The sequence below is a fragment of the Alternaria metachromatica genome (assembly GCF_023757995.1).
Source record: "Alternaria metachromatica strain BMP 0045 chromosome Unknown scaffold_6, whole genome shotgun sequence".
Classification (NCBI taxonomy): Eukaryota; Fungi; Ascomycota; class Dothideomycetes; order Pleosporales; family Pleosporaceae; genus Alternaria; species Alternaria metachromatica.
In genome coordinates, this window is record NW_026055497.1 from 185,814 (window position 1) to 208,308 (window position 22,495).

The 22,495-nt window shown below is 55.0% G+C and overlaps 3 protein-coding genes across 3 annotated transcripts; 1 reads left to right on the top strand and 2 right to left on the bottom strand.

The window, feature by feature from the left end:
- Positions 1-61: 61 nt before the first annotated feature.
- On the bottom strand, positions 62-8,881 carry J4E83_003633 (uncharacterized protein; the record flags this gene model as incomplete). The annotated part of the gene is made up of 5 exons (XM_049330567.1): positions 62-3,832; positions 3,916-4,217; positions 4,686-5,741; positions 5,824-8,631; positions 8,680-8,881. 5 exons carry the CDS (start codon positions 8,879-8,881, stop codon positions 62-64), a joined length of 8,139 nt encoding a protein of 2,712 aa, XP_049189984.1.
- A 2,902-nt stretch (positions 8,882-11,783) lies between these two features.
- Positions 11,784-12,965, bottom strand: J4E83_003634 (uncharacterized protein; the record flags this gene model as incomplete). The annotated part of the gene is made up of 1 exon (XM_049330568.1): positions 11,784-12,965. The coding sequence occupies one exon, from the start codon at positions 12,963-12,965 to the stop codon at positions 11,784-11,786; it is 1,182 nt and encodes a 393-aa protein (XP_049189985.1).
- A 1,674-nt stretch (positions 12,966-14,639) lies between these two features.
- Positions 14,640-17,739, top strand: J4E83_003635 (uncharacterized protein; the record flags this gene model as incomplete). Its single annotated transcript, XM_049330569.1, has 2 exons — positions 14,640-14,875; positions 14,925-17,739. The coding sequence occupies 2 exons, from the start codon at positions 14,640-14,642 to the stop codon at positions 17,737-17,739; spliced, it is 3,051 nt and encodes a 1,016-aa protein (XP_049189986.1).
- Positions 17,740-22,495: the final 4,756 nt, after the last annotated feature.

Here is a 22,495-nt window from a genome sequence, read left to right on the forward strand (position 1 = left end):
TTGTCCGTGTGGACCCCTCCCCTCCTAAATGTAGATGTGTGTTTCTGTTATACTCCAAAACTCAAGTGATTCGCCTCTTTAACCCTCCGAAGAGTCCTTTGAGACCACTGGACTCTTCCTTTTTCTTCCTCCTGTCGCGTCGGTCGGTCTCGCCACGCCTGGGCCTGGGACGGTCTTCACCATGGTCTCGTGCGCGGGGTCGATCCGACTCTACTCGACGACCACCAGATGGCCTCTCCTTCTCAACGACAGAGATGCGGCGTGTCTTGGGGCGTTCTTCTGGTTTGGACATACGCCTGCTTCGACGACGCTCGCGTCTTTCCTCGTCTGAGATGGATATCTCACCGACAACCGCAGCTGCGTCCTCGATTACCGGTGATTCGATTGTCTCGATGGGTTCCGGCTCTGGCTCGTATTCGAAAGGCTCCGGTGGCGGCGGCGGGAGATCCTCAGGCGGTGGAGGCGGTGGTGGAAGAGAAACTCCTCCGTCCCGTCCACCAGACATTTCGTGCTCAGGACGACGCATGAAGCGTCGTTCCTCTTTCCATCTGTAGTAATCGGCCTCTTCCTCAGCAGAAGCGAAGCGACGTTGACTATGTGAAAGACGCCGACTGCGGTGCATACGCTCTGGGCGCTCTCGGCTCTGATCCGATGACATGTCTCGGCTCGAAGGTCGTTCAATCTCCGGTTCTCTTCGCGAAGACTTGACAGGTGTAGCCTCTAGCGTGTTGGCGCGGGCACGAGACGATCTCGACGGTTTCGCAGCCGTTGGTGTTGCTTCGGGCTTTGAACGGCCAAAGATGCCGCCGAAGAGACTACCACGCTTCACGTTCGGTGGAGTCTCTCGGGTACTCAAACGCCTGCGCGGCGCACTACGAGGAGGGGTGTCGTCGACTACTGGTGGCAGCGGGGGTGGAGGTGAAGCGCCATCGACGTCTTCCTCTGCTGCTCGGCGAGCAGCATCGCGAGAAACATCAATAAGCTCTTCCTTTGGTTTCAGCAAGCCAGCTGCTTTGGCTGCTTCCCGCTCCGCCCTCCTCTGACGCCGTAATTTCCGAGCCTCTTCTTCTTCGCGCGCCGCCTGCTCAATCGCCTCCTGTTCCAGGCGCTTCGCCTCCTTTTCAGCCTCATGTCGTTGTCTCCTCTTCTCGTGTCGAATGCGTCGCTCCTCCTCTTCCTGGGCGAGCTTTTGCTCTTCTTTGAGCTTCTTGCGTTCCTCCATGGCCCTCATGAGCTCTTCTTCGGCACGCCTGACTGCTCGGCGTCGTTCCCGATGCTCCAGCTTTCTCGCCTCCTCTTCTGCTTTCAGGCGGGCAGCGTCTGCGGCGGCAAGTCGCTCCTTCTCAGCTCTCTCGGCCCGCCGGGCTTCGCGTCGCTTCTGTTTGTCGGCTTCTTCGTCAACCTCCTCGACGGGGCGACGCTTGCTGTATCTCTCCTCACCCCTGGGTTCTCGGTAGTGCGAGCGGTACGGATCCGGGTACGCCTTCTGTATGTCGCTACCACTACTGGCTATCTCAACCTCGCGCAATTTGGCCCTTCTGCGCTCAGCCGCTTCGCGCTCTGTCATGCTGTCGCGACGCCTTGTTCTTGGCGCATCAGGAACGGCAGAGGCTGGCATTATTGGTCGCTCCATAATACTAGCGCCACTTTCGCGTCTGCGGCTTGGCCGGTGCTGGCTTTCACGACGGGTGTGCGAATGTCGGCGACGGGTCTTCTCACGACTGGGTGTATCGGCTGACGGTTCGTCCTCAATTGCAAAGTCGCGCTCCCTGTCCGCACGGTCACCAACGGTCTGACCGACTAATGCAGCAGCGGCGGCACCAGTAATCCCAGCAGCAGCAACGGCAGCTACAGAAGGCAGAGGTGAAGGTGCGCTTGGAACTTCGTCAACGTCGAGGGACCGGTCTGCCGGTGCATCCTCATCGGCCTGCTCGGGTTCGGGACTCTCTTCATTGGCCACCTCGGCTACGACCTCTTCTACCTCCACTTCGGGGGCTGGTACCGACTCCTCCACATCCTGGTCTTCCGGGATTTCATCAGCGGGTGCATCCGCCGCTACTGGAGCGGGCTCCTCGGGTTCCTGCGTTGGTTCTGGGGTCGCCTCAGCTGGTACTTCCGGTTCCTCAGGAACGGGTTCAGTCGGCGGCTCGGGCTCTTCAGCATCAGCTGGTGATTCGGGTTCTGGCTGTTCTTCCTCAGGGGCTTCGGGTGGTGCCTCTACCTGTTCTTCCTCGAGCTCGACATCAGGCGAAGATGCCGGCTCTTCATTCGTTGCTTCCTCCGGGGGTTCGTCTGCCGCAACTTCTTCAACATCACCGGCCTCTACCACTGGCTCGGTGGCTTCAGCAGGCGCTTCTTCCACCTCCGCAGCAGCCTCTTCAGGCGGCGCTTCCTCTTCAGGGGCTGGCTCCGATGCAGGTGGAGCATCTTCAGCACCGTCGTCGTTCGCTTCGCTGGCCTCAACCACTGACGGCTCCTCTGCTTCTCCTGTAATTCCAGATCCGTCATTTGATTGACCATCCTCACTGGGTGGCTCTGGTGATTCTTCAGCAGGTGGTGCTGGCTCAACCTCTTCCGCCTCTTCAACGAGTGAAGGGTCAGCATCAGCCGCAGCAGACTCGTCCTCCTGGGGACCCTCATCGGCGGCTTCATCTGGCGTCACCACCAGTTCTTCTGGATCGGCAGCCATCTCAGCAGGCGGCTCCTCTGGTTCATCTGCAGCTGCATCCACATCTTGCTCAACCGCCGCCGCTTCCGCTTCCGGCTCCGGTTCTGCTGCGACTGACTCAGCCGTCTCTGGTTCAGCAGGCTCTTCCACATCCTGCTCAGCCACAGATGCATCTCCCGCCTCGGATGCCTCATTCTCAACGCCTTCGGTTGATGGGTCTTCGGTAAGCGGTGCGGCGGTGTCTAGTTCCTCCCCATCAACTGTCGTCGGCGCAGCGTCGTCATCGGCCTCAGCAGGGTCTTCCGGCGGTGCAGCAGACTCTCCTACCTCGCTCTCACTGCCAGATTCGCTGACCTGAGAAGCATCGTCACCCTCGTCTTCCGGGGCAACTTCCTCTTCTGGTTGGGGTGCATCAGCCGGCTCAGACACCTCGGTAGCTGCCGTGGGCTCCTCTTCAGGCTCAGCGGAATCTTGCGACGAAACCAGTGAATCGTCGTTCGCAGAATCTTCTTGAGTGATAGCACTGACATCGTTCTCGTCATCTCCTTGCTCCTCCTCGACTGCTTCCAGCGCAGGATCAGACGGATCTTCGACCTCTGATGCTGGAGACTCTGCAGCTGGGACGATCTCAGAGGTTGCGACATTGACCTCGAGTGATAGACCTGGATGCGCTTCGGTGGTCGCGGCCGATTCGGCAGGCGACTCCGGACTCTCAGACACTTCTGGCTCGTCGGGCTCGGCAGCATCGTCGACTACCATGGAACTCTCTGGCTCTTCTTGGGAATTCGAGGAGTGATCGGAAGCAGCGTCGTCATCGGAGCCGGCATCGTCGTCAAGGATTGACCGTTCTTCTTCCGGCTCTTCAGGCTCAGCAGCAGTGACATCAGCGACTTCGCTCGACGGGGCCTCTTCGGCATTGGTGGTTTCATCTTCAGCGGTTGCTGAGTCAGGCGCGTCGTCGGCCTGGGGTACTTCAGAGGCAGCAGGTGCGGCAGACACCTCAGATCCAGACCAGTCATCATCCTCGGACTCCGACCCCGATTCGCTCCCCGCATCGGATCCCTGCTCTTCTACTGGTTCATCATCTGGCTCGGGTCCTGTGTTGGCTCCGCTGGAAACCTCCGAATGCTGTGGCTCCTCATCAGGCCCAACGTCCTCATGGACCTGCAATGAATCAGTATACTCTTCTGAATGGCGAACGGCATGAAGCAGATGCAGGTTCGGAATCAATCATAGCTTATACATACCACTTCCGGCACCTTTTTGGCCGGCATGTCTGGTGCAGAGTCGGGCTCGGCTTCAGCTAGCGCAACGCTGGCAGCTACAACATCATGGTCGGTTTGTTCGGAAATATCTTGAAGAACAGCTGGATCGCCCGCGGCGTGTTCGGTCTGCTTTTCTTCGACCGTGGGGTTTTCAATCGGCGTCTCAATGTCAGCCTCTCTCGAGACAGGGTCTGGGCTGACTTCGCTTGTCGCGTCAGCTGGGATGCTTGCGCATGTTTCGTCGGTGTTGTCGTCGAGTTTGGGTAAAGGTGCTTCAGTCTCAGCTGCACTGGTCAGTGGGTGCGGTGCATGGCCACTTTTGGGTGGAGGAAATTATCGCTGCTGTACAAGTAGAAGTGCAATCACGAAAAAAAAAGAAGGTGAGATTCAGAGGTGACGGGGATGTCGGGAGCCAAAAGACAAGCGGCAGAGCTAGCGCGGAGCAAAACCACGCATCTTGGAACGTCGACAAATTGCGATGCATCTATCGCAGCCCGAGACTCATGGCGACACACATGCTTCCACGTGACGATAAGCTAGTCACAGCGGTGGCAGAATGTCCGCAGAATGTGCTGGCAGGTGGGCCAAAGGAAAAATATGGGGCGTCCAATGGGGCAAGCCAACCGCTGCTCGCTAGCCCGATTCGCCGCCGGCATGGCGCGCTACCATCGAATCGTGCGTAATTGAGCCAGCGAAAAGAAGTGCAGACGGACATAAAGATGTGAAACACAAAAAACATAGGAGATACGTACCTGTGCATGAATCTGGATTCTCCACGTCATCGGGTGTAGCCGAGACTATGACTTGCTCGCTGTCCTTGGCAGCCTCGCTACTCACCGCTGGCTCCGACTCGTCGACTGGCGATTCGTGTGCACTCGCATCGTCGTGTGCGTCTGTGCTCGCATCGGTGATGGCATTCTCCTCTGGAGCTGCTGGCTGGCTCACCTCCGGGGCGGGCTCTTGAGCTGCAGGTGCATCGCCAGTTGCAAGCTGTGCCTCTTCAGTGCTTTCATCAATACGTGTCTCAGGCGTCTGATCCTCCGCGGAAGCATCAGCTGAGTCGCCAGTCTCTTGTGGCTCGGATGGTTCTGGCGATGTTCCAGAGGCTGAGGTTTGGTTCTGTTCGACGACCTCTGGTACGGCCGCGGACATATCGTCCTTGGTAGGCTCATCCTCGTTGACATCGACTGAGACGACGGCAACATCATCGACGTCATCGGCAACCGGAGCAGAGGTTGCAGTGTCAGACGGCTGATTGACCTCTACAGTCTCGGGTGCGTCCTGGTCTGGTGACTTCTCATCCTCATGTACAGGCTCCGATGAGTCGTGTGCGACGCTCTCTTGATCGAAGTCTTGATGCTCGGAAGGATTGGTCTCGCTCTCACCGGGTTGTGATGAGGCGTCGTCGTCCTTCTCCCAGTCCGAGATGCCCATGTCGGAAACATCGTCGCCGTCTTGCTCCCAATCGGAGATGTCTTGCATGGTGTCGGCGGTTGGCAGTTCTTCGTCGCTCGCCTCAGCCTCCATTGTAGCAACTTCGATGGGTGCCATATCAGCAGTGTCTTGTGCCGATGTAGTAGGCTCTTCTGGTGTTACATCAGGCGTGGCTTCCGTCGTTTGCGTGTCTGTCTCTTCTGGTGTCGACGCAGCTTCTGGCTCCTCGGTGGAGGGATTGGTCTCGTCTTGTGCAGCTGTCGGCTCACTGTCGCCTTCGCCGGAGGTTGGCTCGATAACTTCGTCGGCGGGAGCAGGTTCGGGTGCGTTCGTTGCTTCTGAGGCTTCCGCTGTCGAGTCAGCTTGGGGCTGATCTGTGATCTTGTCAGCATTGATTACAAATAAGTTTGCTTGAACGCGGCTCGTTGTGCGACAGTAAGACATGAGTGAGCTTACCTGCGGGATCAGAGCTAGCCTCGTTTGGCTCAGCTATATCCATGACCGGCTCAGTACTTTCAGGCGCTTCGACATCTGCAACTCCAGGCCTATCCTCGCTCTCAGTTGACGGTGAGTCGCTAGATGGGACTGGTGCAGGCTCCGGAACTTCTGCAGCATCAGAAGATTCCGCAGCAGGATCTTGAACAAGAGAGTTATCCGGCGCATCAGCCTCTTCTGCAGCTGCATTGGCCTTTGCCTCAGCTGCAAGTATTGAAGCCACGACAGCGACATCTTCCGGTGATGCTGAAGTCCATGCTCGAGCTTCTTCGACTTCAGGACTAGACGTTTCGATGTCTTGCTCCTCATCCAGGGATGGCTCTTCTTGAGTAACGCTGGCTTCTGATTCTGGTTCAACAGCATCCTCAGCATCCTCAGTGGGAACAGGCTCGACAGCTGGGGCTTGTTCAACTACGGGTGTTTCTTCAGCGACTGGCGGCTCCACCGGCGGAGCTGGCTCCTCGTCAGTAGAGATGTCTTCGACGATAGGCGGTTCCTCGGTAGAGGGCGTTTCGTCGGCAACGGGTGCAGCCTCAACCTGGGCGGGATCCTCGGTAACAGGTGTATCCTCTGTCTCTGGTGCTTCTTCGACAGGAGAAGAATCCCCGACAGTCGATGTATCTTCACCAACAGGCGTATTTTCGGCGGCTGGGACGTCTTCAGATGGCGCTGTCTCCTCTGTGACGGGTGCCTCGGGCGTGGCGTCAACTTCGGGAGCTTCTTGGGTGGCGCTAGCTGTCTCTTCGGTGGAAGATGCTTCCTCAGGCGCAGCTGTCTCTTCAGCAGGGGGTGCGGGCTCGGCATCAACTGCGTCTTCCACGGCTGGAGCATCATCAGCAGCGGGTGCCTCTTCAGCCGCAGGGGTTTCTTCAGCAGCGGGTGTATCTGCATTCACAACGGCCGGTTGTTCCTCAACAGGAGGTGCCTCTTCGACAGCAGGCGCTTCTTCGACAGCAGGTGCCTCCTCGACAGCAGGTGCCTCTTCAGCAGAAGTTGCCTCTTCTGCAGGAGCTGCCTCTTCGGCCGGAGTCTCTTCGACGGCAGGAGCCTCTTCGACGGCAGGTGCCTCTTCGACGGCAGGTGCCTCTTCGACGGCAGGTGCCTCTTCGACGGCAGGTGCCTCTTCGACGGCAGGTGCCTCTTCGACAGCAGGTGTCTCTTCAACAGCGGGAACTGGTTCTTCAACAGCAGGAGAATCCTCCACAGCCGCCGGCGGCTCGTCTGAGCTACCAGCTTCCTCACCTGCAGGTTCCTCTTCAGCTGCTGGTGGGGCCGCTTCCTCTTCCGCAACAGCAGGCTCTTCAACGGGAGCTGCTGTTTCTTCGACAGGGGCGTCTGCCTCGGCTGGCTTTGTCTCCTCCAAAGGTGCTGCGTCGGGCTCAACCGCATCCGCACTCTCTTCCGTGGCTTGTTCCTGCTCTGGTACCGCTTCGTTGGATGGTTGTGCTTCATCGGCTGGAGATTCCGCGGGCGCTTCTGGGGCAGGGGATTCTGAAGGTGTTTCTGCGGTCGGCTCGACTGGAGGGGGAGGAGTGTCTTCTGTGACTGGATCGGCTGGAGTAGTCTCCTCTGCTGTGGTATCAACAGCTGGAGCTTCTTCGACAGGAGCAGGATTGTCGGATTGTGGTGGCTCAGCAGATTCCGCAGACGCATCTACCGGTGATGGCTCAGCTTCAGCTGCTGGCTCGGGAGCGGCGGGAGCTGGCTCCTCGATCGGAGGACTGTCCACGACTGCCTCGTCTTGTTCCTCCACTGCATCCTCGCTGACAGCGGCCTCGTCTACCGCAGGTGGATCATCGGTCGGTGGCGGAGGAGGCGGTACTGTCTCGCTTACGATCGACCCTGAAGCGTCTTCGGTAGGTTCCTCGATGATGACGTTTTCAGAGACGTCCGAAGAGGGGGCATCTCCATCGGTGATTACTGTCGACCTGTCGTCACCACTGCCATCGTTGCTAGACTTCTTCCCTCTTGACTTGCTGGTCATTATCTTCTCACTGGCCAATGCCGAGAGCAATGAACCCCTTCGCTCCTTCTTGATAATCCCGATCGGAACGAAGACCTTCTTCTTCTCCTCTTTCGGTGGCGAAGGAGGTGGAACGGATGTTGATGGCTTTCTGGGGCGGATGAACGCGGTGGGCTTGCCTTTACCATACCCCAGCTGTCTCTTCTTTTTGCCTATGCTTCCGGCGTCTGGGTCTTTGGTGTCAGAGGCAAAATGAACAAACTTCTCGGTTGGGGATTTCGGGGGCTCTTGAGCGGCCTGCTCGGACTCACCACTCTTCTCACTCTCTACGACTACTGGCTCCGGTGTTGCATCCGCCGGTGGCGCTGGTGGGGCAGGGGGTGTAGGGGGTGCAGGCTCACTGGGAGGTACTGGCAGAAATTCTGGTGCTGGCGGTGTTGGCGGTGCTGCTGCTTCGGGTTCAGCAGGTGGTTCATCTACCGGTGCTGGGGGTGGTGGTGGAGGCGGCAGTGCGTCAACATTCGTGACATCGCTTGGCCCTGGAGGCTCGTCTTTGACATCCTCCGTCACAACTTCAGCTGCCACAACGTCATCCCCACTACTTGATGGAGCCTCTGCTGGTTGGGTTGATGGTACTTCTGGTGTCGGTTCTGCTGGGGTTGTTGCCGCAGGTGCTTCTACTTCTGCTGATGGCTCTTCTGCTGGAGGTGCTTCTGATGTAGCCGGCGGTGCGACCTCTTCAGGTGTGATATCTGCTGCTGGCGTTTCCTCCGGAGCAGCTGGAGCAGCCGGAACATTCTCTGGATCTACAATGGTCAATTGGACATGTTACGCATGATGCATTCCAAGCATACCTGCTTGTTCGGCGTTGCTGCTCTTCTCATCAACTACTTGCGTATATGAAAATACTGGAGTAGGTGGCACTACTCGACGATAGACGGGTTGTTGGGGCTTCGGTGTAGTCGCCGTAGCATAGAAGTTCTTCCCGGTGTTGGTGCCGCCGCTCGCATACGGGTTCGCCCATTGCGATATCGAAACATTCTCGAATTGGCGCATCGTGTATCAAACAAAGTCAGGCGCGGTGATTCGAGATCCAGAAATTCGATAAGTTGTGCTACGTGCTATAGATGTTTTCTTTGTTCCATTGCTGGTGATAACAAACGGTAGGTATGCAGAGGCGACATTAGACGTGGGGTGCGAGCATTGATTGCGGAGAGACGAATGAGAAACGGGTCAGTCTAGACGCAAAGCACAGAGGGTGGAGGTGTGCAACGTGCGTGGCTTCAATCGGCCAAAGCTGGGACGAGCGCTCAGATTAGACGAAAGAGAGGTGCAGGACAACTGTCACAAGACATGATGCGCGAAATCGTATGGAGATGCCTCGCATTGTGGGCGCAATGGTTCGGTAAGCCTCAGACTGGCATACCCGCATGCTGCCGCAGGCTCACGCTGAGAAGACGATTCTCGGCTGTAAGCATCATTGGTCCACGTAGGGAAACCCAGTTCGCTCAGGTTGATAGAGTTGGGAGCCCAGAAGGTGGGGTTTTCCACTGCGAGGGCTTTTCGATTATTGGTCCGATGATGACTTAGCTTGCAGTTGTGTCGCCAGCGCGGATCGTGGTGCAGCGTTGGTCAACGGCGAAATTTTGCGGCACCGGAAGGCTTGAGAGCGTATAGTGCGGCAAAGCGTCAATTAGCAAGGAGGGCCCTTCTCGCAACCTTCTCGATACCCAAAGAGGGCCGCGATGCAGGGGCACGCATAGGGTCGTCATGGCTAAGAGGAAAAAGTGAGGTGTTGATGGGTTGAGTGACGTGGCGTGGCACCGCGGGTCCGGAAAGCAGCCACTAAGCGACTGAATCATGAGGGCCGACCCGGGTTTGGTCGTACCTGCCACTACCTGCGGCGACGTGGGACATTCACAAAGAAGCATCCTGCTGACCCCACCACCAAAGCTCTTGGTACAACGAAGCCGTCGCATAGCATAGCGGTAGGGAGGGGCCTCCGGTGTCAACGACTTTAGTCGCAGCTCCAGATCGCGATGCTGCGACTAACCTTCCTCGCTGTCCAATCTACGACGGAGGTCATTGGTGACGTGCATCCAGTCGACGATAGGTGGAATTGATTATGCAGCGGTTATCGAGGCTTTTCGAAAAGGTGCGAAGGGGTAGGAAGATTACCCAGAATGGCGGGCGAATCTATTGTCAGTACGTGTTCGCAGCTCAATGCTCAATGCCCCAATCAACGTAGATGAGTTGATTACCGCGCTGCAAGCGAGCATGTCGTCAGATGCGCTCATGTAAGCAGCTCTGGATTCATCTAGCCCGAAGATGAATCTGAATCACGTGAATGGCATCCTTCTCCAAGTGAGTGGTCTCGAAGAGCTCTCAAGCGGTCACTTGGCGGGCAGTCCATCATTGGATGGATGTTTGTACCGTGACATTGAGGGTTGATCTGCTATTTGCCTCAGAAATGCGTTCCGAAGCCGAGTTGGAACGAGTCCGGAGCGCCATGTTCTCTGATCTACCACACTCATCACGTGCCCACTTCAATTGAGCACAGCTACCCCCTAACGATCAAGAAATCTCTCACCATTTTCCCAATCGACATACACCCACCGCGCCCACGAATTCCTTCTTCATCTATCCCCATAGCGGCCATCCATTCCCGATTAACCTCTTGATCCCTCCTGCATTTTTCGCACTCACGCCTCTTCCCCTTGTGCTTCTTATGAGATTTATGCGATATGGTCGTAACATGTACATCCGTCTTCGACCAAACACGCTGCTCAAGTGTCTGCCAAGTAGTAAGATTCATTGTAGGCGGCAAAGTGGGTGATGCGGATGTGAGCGTAATAGTAGGTGTGCTTTCGAAATAATCGCTGTTACTCAGCACTATCGTGGGAGAAGCTCGCGTTTCATAAGACGGCTTTGCTTCCTCTATTGGTGTGTAGAGTCTTTTTGGATTGAGCACGTTCATCCAGTCGAGCGTTTCGCGCCATTCTTGTGTGAGTTCGGAGCCGCAGCTCTTCCATGTCTTTTTTAGGGTTGAGGCGCTGATTGTGGGCATGGACCATCGTTGTTTTGCCGTGATTGGGTTGGGCAGGTGGGTTGTAGTCGGCGGTGGTGAAGACGATGGACAGCAGACCAGACAGTCGGCTTGGTCTTGCGCGTCGGCATAGGCGCAGGCCCAACATTGGGTACTGTTGGCAGACATAGCTTCGGCTTTGATGCGGTGTCTTTAGAAAGGTGATTTTTTTGAACGAGAACTGACGAATTTTGTCGATTGCAGGCGAGTGAAATATGACTAGAAAAACTGGATATCCAAGAGAAAGTGAAGAAGACTACCATGACTGAAATATTCTGTTCTGTAAAAGAAATGGCTTTCCAAGTGTTGTGAGTCGTTGAAGTTGGTTAGCAAACCATGGTTCTAACACGATGTGTGACGAAGCACAACGTGGGCTCAAGGCAAGCATTTGGCCGCAGCTAGCAAACTACATCTATGTCTATGAACACGGAGAACATTCACCCAAAAGTGTTTTGAGAGATGAGTGTGCGTGAGTGTGCGTGAAATCATGACGTTCCTGCCCTCACTGCTTTGGCTCTTTCCTCATCGCGCTCATCCATGGATGGCGCGCTTTCACGACTCACGCTACTCGAAATGAGAAGGCGCACCACTAGCCATCCTAGCAAGCAATGCTATCGGTGCTCTTTTGGGAGTGTCGCTTCTGAGATACGAAGATACTCGTTTCGCCGAACTCGGTCTCCGTTTTGTATGAGTCATAAGTCTCCAATCCACTCTTGTAAGAAATCGAAAACGAGTCTAATGAGGATGTTATCTCCCATGTATACTGTGAGAGATATTAGATTTACTTATATGTGGACCTTGAATCCGCTATGTCGCCGCGAAATTGGGTTTCGTTCATCAGTCATAATCGTAAAAGAAGCATGCGTCTTGAGTTCAAAGTAGCACCCAGTCCACAGCTACAGTCCACTTCTGCCCGCCAACGTCCACGTCCCACATAGGTGCGCGGATACCGATCACATTCCCAGTCTTTACCAGCACGCCTCCCGAGCTTCTAGCACCACCTTGGCCGGCTAGCAAGACTCTCATCGGGATATGTCCTCCGTCTACACTCTCCGCTCTCGAAGCGTTATACATGCCAGCCTCGGTATCGCCGCGTGCAAAGACGACACCACCTGCATAGCACTCTACTTCTTCTGCGCTACGGCTTCGACCCCCGCCTCTCTCGAGACCCGAGACTCGTATCCGCAGCTTAACGCCGTCTTCCCTGTCACGACCAGTGGCTGCGCCACTCCTATCCTGTGCCGCGAACCCTGTATTTGCCGTCTCAATTATCCAGGTTGTGACGGTCGAGGCAAGGCCGTCAGGTATGTATTTGCCGTTCTTTCGCGAAGGAGAGAAGATCTCAGGCAGCGGTCGAGAAGGCTTCGGGGGCGAGGTCGGGAGCGCGGGGAGTATGAAATGGGGACGTTGCGGTGCACTCGCTGGTGTGGAAGTCACCGCTGCGATGCTGGGGAATGGCGCAGGCGTCCGTGGCGGTGGAACTTTGAAGCGGTGCGTGGTCGCATTGGATACTGGGGCTGGTGTGGAGGGCTCGAATGGTCGTTGGAGCGATGGCGAGCTTGCAGGGGACATGCGACGACGCTTGTTCGTTTGAATCGACTCGAAGAGCATCTTGTCTTCTTGGTCTTCTCCTTGTCTGTCCCAGTGGCCAAGCTGCGTGTCCCCGCCTTCGATGGATTGCATAACATGTTCGCCGTGTAGTTCATCCTGCGCCTCTGATTGGCTCGATTGCGATGGTTCCTCTATGCTTTCTACTCTCTCGAATTTCCTCCGTGGCTTCGGGAGTTGTGTGGTATGCGCGAATGCGTCTTCTTGCGGCTCATCGCGCCTCTCCTTGGTGGCTTCTTGGGTCTGCCGAGGCGGCGCAAAGACGAAGCGCTTTGCAGGTGTCAACTTCTTAAACTGCAGCTCGGGCTTCGGGTGTGCGTTCTTTGCCGAAGCCGGTGTCTGTATAGCGAGGGCATTGCGCAGGCCAGACTGGGGTTTCTTAGTCTTCTGCGTGGAAGGCGGATGGGGCGCTAAGAAGCGGTGCGGGGAGGGCGTATGGGTCGGCATCGTATGAGCAACATCGGCGCTTGCGGTGTGTTCGATATGGCGGGTAGATTGTGTTCGGAGGTATTCGTTGTGGGTGGAGGCATGGACATGGTGGCGAGACTGGCGAGGTCGAGGCCATCGCAAGCGCGACGCAGTCGCGAAAACGCGGGGGCGCGTGGTCAGCAGGCTGCGCGTTTGGCAGGCGCGTCACGTGTCTACAACTTCACCCTTCCCATCGCAGTAGACTCCTTCCTCGTAGCATGCCCCTATCTTTGTTTGACGGGCGGTTTATCGCGCCGCCTAGAGGTTAGACGCATTCTGTCTAGCTACCGAACCCAACACTATCCTCTCAACATCCACTCTAGAGTGGTTCCCAAAGCCAGACCACCATAGATATGTCTCTTACGAAACTCACTAAGTACTCATCATCTTAGCTACACGAAATGTTTTACAGGGTACATCGTCTTAAAGCTGGATTTTGCGACAATTCAACAGGTCCGCACTGGGCTCACATGTCATGATCTCAACGAGCTGATAGATCCAGCCCCGGGAATCTGTAGATAAGCTTTACTGAGCTTAGATGCCTTCCGCATGTCGACTCTTGCGCGAAGGATCTGTTACAACCAAGCTCTATGTATATCATCCCACGCGCAATCTCCACAATAGTGACAACTGCCGCATGTTTCCTGATACCGGACGAATCGGGGTGCTGGCATTGGGCGTCAATTGGATTCGGCGATACCAGCCATCTTTCGCAGACCTGCGCTGGGTCTGTGGGATCGCAATGGGGTGATCTCGCGATTGGCGCCGGCCCGGGGGTGATCAACGGTATCCCAGCTTACCCTCGTCTCCATAGGAACATCCGCCAAACTCAACGCAGATGTATCGAATGGAAGCATGGACTGCGCGTAGCACAGTGGCAACGCATGGAACAACCAGGCTTAGAGATGAGCGACATATCAGCAGACGTGCACTTTCTGGAGATGCATGGTCGAGCGTGGAGGGCGTTTAGTCTGACAGGTCGGATCGCGACAAGCCGACGCAGGGTAGGTTGATAACAACCGGACGATGTGCAATAGAATGGATGCAATACGAGGGTATACGCATCACAGATCCGGTCTACGCGTGTCCGTATGCAGGAGGACCCGTCACAGCCGAGACGCGTCGTGGTGAGTGAGGCGAAGAGTGCACTCGGCGACCCAGCCACAGGATATGACATAGGCCCAAAGGAGTGCAAACAATAGCGCGACAGGCGTTCGCAGCAGAATGGAGCTAAACAGGAAACTTGAGACTTCGCGTCTGCAAGGGACGACCCTCTCAGCCTTAATGATCTGACCGGGGAAAGGCGTGGTAGGTCCACATGGTGGCTCAGGGCATGTGATTGGTGCCTGCGGGGGCCAGAGAGGCTGGAACCAGCCACATGAGGATGCGTAACATAGGAATAGAACAACACCCGCCGAACCCGATCCACCCAAACACGCTTGCTAGCACGCCAAACCTCTCTTTCTGCACCGTCGCTCTTTTGTTTTGGCTTGTCTCATTCTTTCGCTGTGACTCCACCCACTCTGTCCTGCAATTGCAGCGAATGCGCCTTATCTCCGCCATCGACGCTGCACTCGCGGCCACCCACCACCGAACACTCTCGCCTGACGCGCCTGCCCTCCCCGAGTCCCGCACCCGGGCGACCACCTCAGCATGGCGACCAAGGCCATGAACGTCCCCAGCTTCGGCGGCGCTCACGCTGCGGGCATCTTTTCCGACATGACGGTCGACGGGCCGGTAATAGGCACCCTGGTTGTCATCATGGACCGCGCCCGCAACCTGCCTAACAAGAGGACCATGGGCAAACAGGACCCGTACTGCGCTGCCCGGTTAGGCAAGGAAGCAAAAAAGACAAAAACCGACAAACGCGGCGGCCAGACACCGCGATGGTATGTATGCCTTCGACGAGTTTCGAACGACCACCACTGACATATGCAGGGACCAGGAATTGCGCTTCACCGTCCACGACTCGCCCGACTACAACCGCCTCAAGGTCTCCGTCTTCAATGACGACAAGAAGACGGAGCTGATTGGCGAGGCCTTTGCGAACCTCAACTCCGTCATCACCCCCGGCGGAGGCCAGAGCGACGAATGGCTGGGCCTCAATTGCAAGGGCAAGTACGCTGGCGAGATCCGCATGGAGATCACCTACTACGACACCCGCGAGAAGAGCGAGAAGCCGGTTCTGCAGAAGAGGAGGGAGTCGACCAAGCCAGAGGGACAGGCTGCTGTGGGTGGAGCGCGAGAGATGGCACCCGTCAAGCGGCGCCCGCTGCCCAGCGACCCCACAGGCTCGACGCCATCACCCGTACACACACCAGAGCACCGAGGACTGCGGGGCGTTAGGGCCGGCCCGCGAGAACTGGGCTCCCCGCGACACCAAAGAACAGCAACCGAGCCGTCACCAACACAGCGCAGCCCGGCCGACACGCCCTCCCGCAGGCCTATACCAGACGCGTCCCCCCTAAATCCCGCATCGTCATCGAGCCAGAACACTCCTCAGCGCCCTGTACCGCAGACCTCCTACAGCACGCCTCCGAACCCGCGCTCATCAGCCCAGAGGATGCCCCTACCGAGGGAAGAGAGCTTCGACATGTCCTACGCCGCGCCCAAGCCATACGAGGTGAAGCCCATCGATCCTCTGCCACAACATGTCCGGCACTCAGACCAGAGAAGGATGTCGCAGGAAGACGGTCGATCTCCTAGGAGCCAGGCATTGCAGCACCCCGAGCCAGTACATTCTCACTCGGCACCAATTGTGCCAACGCAGCACGCGTATGAGTCTCCGGCGCAATCGCAAAAACTACAGGAGCAGCAGAAGCAGATCGAGTACCTGCAGCAACAGCTACTCCAGCATCAGCAGTTTGAGCCTCAACGAATTGAGCCCCCGCCGCAGCCAGCTCAGTCATACGCACAAGACCAGTACCAGGATCCGACTTATCAGGTTGCACCCTTGCGAAGCAGTCGTAGCCGCGAGCAAGCTCAGGAAGCTCCTCCACTCGACCAATACTACGGTCAACGATTCATCGAGGCTCCTCCCCTACACGATGAGAGCCCCACGCATCGCAGACGCAGCGCCATGCAGCCTATGGTCGAAGACGAGGACGACATGCCACCACCGCCGCCAATGCACAAGCGCAATGCCAGCACGCTACCTCACCCCAACCAAGAGAGCGCTGAGCGTGAGCGCTACCGCGAAGAAGCCCCCGCGCCCCTGAGCTTCTCGGCCAGATCGCGCGAGGAGCCCCGTCAGTTTAGCTACGATATGCCGCCCCAGCAATATGAGCCCGACAACTACGCGCCCCGACAACCTGCAGAGCGACGTTACACTCATCCCCGCATGCCGGCGCAGGCATCGAGTCGTCCAGTGTCTCGCGACAACATGGTGCCATCCCCTCTACGACAAGAACCCCTGCGACAGGAAGCACCGGCATTACCGAGTGCACTCATCGCTGGACTCAACCCACAAAGACAGGAGATTGAAGCGCCACCTTACGAAGCGCCCCCATCGTATGAGACACCACCGAGACTGCGCCACTACTCCGAGCCTGCAGAGTATCGGGCCATCACTCAGTACGAAGACCCCGTCCAGTCGCAGGAACTGGTTCATCATTCCGCGTACCAAACGAACGACTATTATCCCCATGACCCGCCTGAGCAGCCTCGACAGATGTCTCCACCAGTTTACGATGCCGGCCCTATCATCAAGCCGCGTGCTACGAGCCCTAACGTGAGCTCACGCTACTCTCCCAACCCAGCAATGGACCGCTACTCGCCCAACCCGATCATGGATCGCTACTCTCCCAACCCTGAGATGGACAGACACTCCCCTAATCCGGCTACCGACCGCTCGTCTAGGTTACCTGCGAGAAGTATGCCGACGCGTAAATCAGTCTCGCCTCGCCCACCGCCTTCAAGAGAAGATATGGGTGAGCGACGACTGTCTGGAGTCGCCTTCAACCCTGACAGTTTCGATGTCTACAACCCTCGGATGAGCAAGTCTCCCATCCCTTCGGACGACGAACTCGAGCGACCAGGAAGCCGAATGGAGTACAACGACAAGGGTCAGATTGTTACATTCAGCGGAAGGGTTGTCGATGCGTCTGACCATCTACCTGTCGACAACTGGGCGCCTGAGCCAGTACCAAAGGGCACGGTGAAGGAGAAGGCTCCTCGCACAAGAGCTCAGCTTAATGGCAGCAGAGACCTCGAGGCCGCGATGCAACGCGAGGAACGATACCAACGAGAACGTGCCGACAGAGAACGCATTCGCCATGCAGCCAGCATGAACTTCGACAACAGCAACGCGCTAGTCACCACGAGACACGACTTCAATAACGACTACAACCAGCCTGTGAACGCAGGTGCGCTGGTCCTCGCAAGCCAGAGCCAGCACAACGCACCTCCCAATCCAACAGCACGCAGCAGACCCACAAGGCGCGACCAACGCCCCGTATCCGCCTACGACACGCCACCGCAGTACCAACTCCCAGACCGACAGGTCCTCCGCGAACGCGACACCCCCAACAGCTACGGCAGCAGCCCCAGCTACGACCGACGTGGTACCCAAAGGCATAGCGTTGCGGCACCGCCCATCCCCGCAAAGGTACCCATGGACATGAACGGCGGCGGCTACGGCACACAGAACGAGGACATGGCACTCAGCTTGGAGCTGCAGAGCATTGACATTGGCCCCGGTTCTGGAGGACGTAGACCACGTGCCGCTACGGCTAGACGACAGTACGGATACTAATGGCACAACATGGAAACGCTATACACACCATACCCTTTTTCACGCTTCTTGATGGCGCTTGTACGATAATGTTTTTTTGCGGTTGTGGTGGAAGCAGAGTTTTGACTTTTCCTTTTCTCTTTCCCACACACTTCTTAGCTCGATGTCTGGACGCTGGAGCCTGGCATGTCGGAGTACTTTTTCTTTCTTCTTCTCTCTTCTCTCTTCTTGACTTGACTCGATGTTATGGGATATCATGTATAGCATTTGGCTTGCGTAGAGTGTGGTTCCTTCCTGCGCCCTCGTGCGTCCTCTTTTGCACTTTTTGTAGTGTTCTGCTGGCTGCTTGATATTGAGCGCGAAGATAGATACCAATACCTGAATATGTCTAGTTCATCCAGTCTGCTTTCAACCATGCTTTATCGAATGATCACACTGCTTGTCTACTCACTGAGTCTTGTCATATCTTGCTGTCGTTCCCGCTGTGGATCTTGATTACCAGTCGCGCACGGCACGGCAGCCAAACACGGGAGGTTGCGCACATACATGTTGGTAAGTTACGCTTCAGCCCTGCGCTGCCCTGATCGAACTACTCATGTCATATTTGTATGGTCACAGACCGTGGCCTGCACGATCGTTTACTCATAGGCTTGAAGGCACCTCGACCTCTTGCTAGCCATGTTCTAATGACTCTCGTCACCGTACACACCACAGCTGCTACCTACGTTCCCTCTCCTCCGCCATGTGAACGGAATGGTCCTAAACACCTACATTCAGTCACTCGTTACAGAGCCATCACAGTCATGTCTGTTGACCATCCTTCAGCGATGTCATCGAGATATGACTTGTATCGGCGCTCAGATCTCTCATGCAGGAGTCAACAGCAGTATAAATTCAGCTGTTTCTCATCTGCATACGTAGAACAGACATCAAACCCAATCACTCGGTCGAATAAAACAAACACATCTTCAACTCCTACCTATCATCTCCAGTCAAACAACCATGTCCGGTGCAAGCAACGGAGTGAACGGCGCAACCAATGGCGCAACCAATGGCGCAAACGGTGCGAACGGAAACGGTGCGCAACCCCACGCTGGGGAACTCGTACCTCGTCCCAATTGCCTCGGGTCTCATGATATTTCTGGTAGTTCTGATGCGAAGAGGCTCAAAAAGAGCATCGAGGGCAAGTTGCTGTATACCCACTACAAATAGTGCTCATCTAACCGTGATGTAGAAAAAGCCAAATCCATCGATCGCACTTACAGCATAGGCTACGGCTGGTCTGACCCTTTGATGGAGGGTGGAGAGACTGTTGTCCAACTTCAACTGGGAAATAGAGACAAGTACCGTGGGAAGGCCGAAGGAATCATCAATACTGTATCAATCATCGATGCTCTCGAAGACCTTAAAAGTCATTTGGAAAGTGGCCTTCCAGCCTCCTAGGCATCTGTGCTCTAGGTGCCCGTGTATTTGATTCCGATGTGTTTCGATTGGGGATGTGGTTCATCGGGGTAATGTGCTTGGATTGGGGTTTCTTCGTGCGGTCGTCTGCTCGCACGCCACTCCTTCGTGCGAGTAGGATCGGTACCAGTCTTTTAGAATTAAATCTTCCTCATACCCCATCAACTGCGCACTAGAACTTTGCTGCGTTTTGAGATGAATGTCTGACATGACTAACATATCGTGACTCAGAGTGTAAGGCCTGCTATTCCGGAAAATGACTTTCATACAAGACTTCGCCAACCCGAGTGAGCTACCCTGACGATAGACAATTCTCTGTATTGGTCATTGTGAGGAAGAATGGCTTCGAATTCCGATAGCCTTGTCCTCCTTTCTTTATAGCCTCAATCCTCTTCGCTTCGTCGTCTAACTCCGTCTGTAACTTCGTCAAAGCCGCCGTGAAGTCACCTGCTTCGACTTCGAAGCCCTCTGGAGCATCGCAGACACGCGTCTTGATAATCCAGATCTCTGGTATCTTCTTAATCACGCGTCTGGGTTGTCGCTTTTCCACATTAACTTCTGTGGTGGCTGTGTGTTCGCCATGCGGATAAATTATCCTGAGAGCCGCTGCTCAGATCCATGTCAGTCGCTTGTATGAAGATGCTAATTGGTTTTGGGAGTCATACCGATACATTCAGCTATGAGGATCTCGTGGTCTGAAGTGACATGGGAATTTTGATGCAGCAACTCGTGGAAACCAGAATGTTCCCACTTAAATATGTCGGTAAGGTTGTCACTGTCGTACTCATATTGGTAATAAGTGACCATTATGCGTGTCGCAGGCTGGAGAGTGGGGGTTCGTACGATTTGATATGGTGGGTTTAAGGTTCTTACTATCGAGTACAAAGCGTAGTCGATTAGGCAAATAGTATGGGCAGCCATTGTTGCTTTTATGTAGAACATGAGTCAAAGTATTGTCATGAAATTGACGATGAGTCGTTGCCGATGTGACGCAAATGTGTGACTGGTGATTGCAAGTCATTTAGAAGTCAACTTGGTGACGAAAGATGCACGGTCTGTTGGAAAGACAGCCTGTGCGCCAACGCTTTTGAACAGCGGCAGAATGCTCTCTAGCTTTCGCAGAGACGGCTTTGCCTTTATCTCTAGACCTTCGCGACAAATATTCCCCACTTCTCTTTCCAATTCATTGCTTTCGCGAGATGAATCTTCATTCATCAGCTTCGTGTATGTTTGTGACCTTCATAGTCTACTTTCCTCATCTTTTACCTTCTCGAAAGAACAATGAGCCTGTCACTAACGAGCTCTGCTTCCTATGTAGATATCACACGTGCCAAAGATGATCGGTGAACTCCCAATCCCAGGCCGTCGAAGTGACGAAGAAGCACGAGTTCTGTACGACCATGCACCGGTCACCTTTATACAGTGTCACTCAATGTAGAAGACTCATCGCCTGTATAAAAGCCGCTGTAGTCGACGATAATGCCATTGTATTCATTGTTATCTCTTCAGTTGTCTACCAGTTCACATCAAATATCAGATTTCACCTCGACATCTTCACCTCCTTCAATTCAACAAACGCTATCAATATCAGACCTTCCACTCAAACATGTCCTCAAACACAGGATCTGGAAATACTGGCAATACCTCTGGATCTGGTAGCAATACCGGATCTGGCACCGCGACTACAAGCACTGCATCTACTACTTCCGGTAGCACCTCTACATCTGGCACCACCGATACTGCGGGCTCCGGCCAGCTTCCGTACGCTCCGTTCCCGTATCCGATGCCTGCAAACCCTCGCGGATCGGGGAAGTAGGCCATGCAAGCAAACACCAATGTCAAGCAGTGCCAGCTCCCCGACGATGAGCTGGACTCATGGAAGCCGTGATGTAAGTTTAGTATGGCCAGTCGTTTCCATACAAGACTAATGCCGTAATAACAGCTGTATCGGGCAAACAAAACACATTGTTTCATCCTGCTGGCGGTTGTAGTGAGAAGGTATTCGTTGAATCAGTTAGAGCAGCTTTACAGGTAATGCAGGGTTGGAGAGTGCGAATATGGTAATGTGCGAGATTGGAAATGGTAATGGGATTAGATCTCCTTGGATTTGTGATGGATATCACCTGGTAGTGTCTTTGCATTGAAAATTTGTATCAATAATGTTGCAGGGCTTTCCTTGGACATTCGGAAAGAAGTATTGGCATGATGCTGTATTCAACGTCTCTTACATAGGTACTTCGTGAACTTTTGAAATCATGTCCCCTTCTCATGTCAATCTCAGCGTAGCTACTCCTTATAGCACTGATTGAGATCGTGACTGTATATCGGTGAATCCGCGATGCAATATACATACCGACAAGCTGTATATTCAATTTCCTCCGTCATTCACCTCAACACAAGATGCGGCGCCAGAAACCTGGTCTAAGCCGTCCCATCAGCCACAAAGGGCTTAATTCTGACCAACATGACCAAAAGGGCTTTTCTCGTTGACATCCCTGAGATACCAGAGCATAGACTGGACCCAGCCCTCCTATAATTCGGTCAGCGCTTAATGATTAACGGTAGGGGTGAATGTCATCATACATCTTTCTTCCACATGTAGACGATGCTATTAGCGGTGGTCTTGGCGCCCGAGTTGCACAGGCATGCATCGTCGAACTCGAGACTCTTTAACCTACTTACTGTAAGCAAGCGCACGCAGATCGTTCGACGTCAAAACCTACCAGAAAGATCCAGGCGCATGACCAGGTTCAGCTCGCCAGAACTGCTTTGCGTTTGTGGTGCAATATGTACCGCTGACGCCCTTGGGAGCCCCCAGATAGGCATCGGTTGCGACATTTCGAAGCGCGAACTCGTCAGATTTACCTGCGCCCTTCCACTCCACCACCCATTGCTGGGACTTGGACACCGTTGCTTTCTGGGTCTTGATTTCCTTTCCGGCATTGTCGGCTTCGACGACGTGGCCGCCGTTGATGGCGATGATGTAGGTTGTGAACGACATAGTTGCAGCCTTGGGTTCTCGTAGTAAAAAAAGTACGAAAACTCGACAGCAACCGATTTATATGTGGGAAGCTGGTGTCTATCTCTGAGGGATATGTCATAGTGGCTATTAGATGAGGCGTCAATGCTTCTACCGATTATGTCATTTGCTGCATGTCTTAGTGCCCGAAGCTGTATATGCATCAGAGTGTAGCGACAGCTAGTGTGGCAGCTGAATATGCCAGCGACAGTACTAATATTGCTCTACATGTAGGATCTGTCTAACAACGTCTATCTGACAGCGTCTAGCTTAGAAGCTCACCTTGCATACCTATAA